Source organism: Phalaenopsis equestris, unplaced genomic scaffold, assembly GCF_001263595.1.
Source record: "Phalaenopsis equestris unplaced genomic scaffold, ASM126359v1 Scaffold000134, whole genome shotgun sequence".
In the NCBI taxonomy this organism is placed as follows: domain Eukaryota; kingdom Viridiplantae; phylum Streptophyta; class Magnoliopsida; order Asparagales; family Orchidaceae; genus Phalaenopsis; species Phalaenopsis equestris.
The window spans coordinates 2,984,706-2,985,659 of NW_018164576.1; the positions used below are offsets into that span (position 1 = coordinate 2,984,706).

General features: G+C 37.1%; 1 protein-coding gene across 1 annotated transcript in view; it reads left to right on the forward strand.

Annotated features, from left to right (window-relative positions):
• LOC110021341 overlaps positions 1 to 715 on the forward strand; it is a 1,888-nt gene extending 1,173 nt beyond the window's left edge. Inside the window, exon 2 of the mRNA XM_020719793.1 lies at positions 150 to 715. Within this exon, the coding sequence (XP_020575452.1) occupies positions 150 to 501 (352 nt within the window). The 3' untranslated portion in view covers positions 502 to 715. The remainder of the gene's footprint in view (positions 1 to 149) is intronic.
• Positions 716 to 954: the final 239 nt, after the last annotated feature.

The following is a 954-nucleotide window of genomic DNA, read 5'->3' on the forward strand; positions in this document are numbered from 1 at the left end:
TATATATATGTATTGAGATAAAGCAATTTAAAATTTGATAAAGTTTTTATGTGTAATAAACTATCAGAAATGAAATATTTTTCAGAGAGTTTTATAAAACATCAAATTAACTATTTTTAGTTTTTGTTTTCTAAAATTCTTGCGCACAGATATTGCAGCGAGCTATACCCAAAGGCAGCTGCATACAGTCACTGCAACTGGTGCCTGCGGGAGGCGAGCTGCAAATTGATTGCCGGCGAACCTATGTCGGATGGTAGCAGCAGCTCCTCCTCCACCGGCGATGCCCTCATCTTGGCCTCGAAGCTTCGGAGAGGAGTTCCTCTATTGCAGCTGACCATTAAGCCTGTAAAGAAACTCAGGCTGGCTGCGGAGGGTTCACCTCCGCCGCCGGCGGAGAAGGAGAGGTCAAAGTTACCCTTGACTGGTTCGGGAGGAGTGATCAGGCAGGTCTGCAGAGGCAAAGTTAGAAGGTATAAGTTACTTGAAGAAGTCTCAAGCTAAGCCACTACTATATGTATACATATATATAGCTGCATAGTTTGGTAGTGTGAGTGAGGGTAAGAGATATTACATGAACATGAGGTAGGTGTGGATAGGTTTTGATTTCATTTACTGTAATATCATAACAATATCATTCGCATGTAATATTTAATGAATTATAAGTTTGGTTTGTGAGAAACAAATAGTTTTAAAAAACGTGCAAATATATATTTTCTGTTTATAGTAAAGAAAACTAATTATGGGAGAAAATGTGTGGGGAGAAAAGATGACTTGAGCATGTGGATGATATGTCACGTCTTATTTAATTATTGGATAAGAAGTTGTTTTATCAATCTTAATTTCAACTTGATGAAATTCATAAAAATGAAATTAAAGTACTTAAATTATCTGTGTCATCTAGTATAGATGTTTGGATGAAGGTAATGTTGGTCGCAACATGTTACTTCTTGTTCT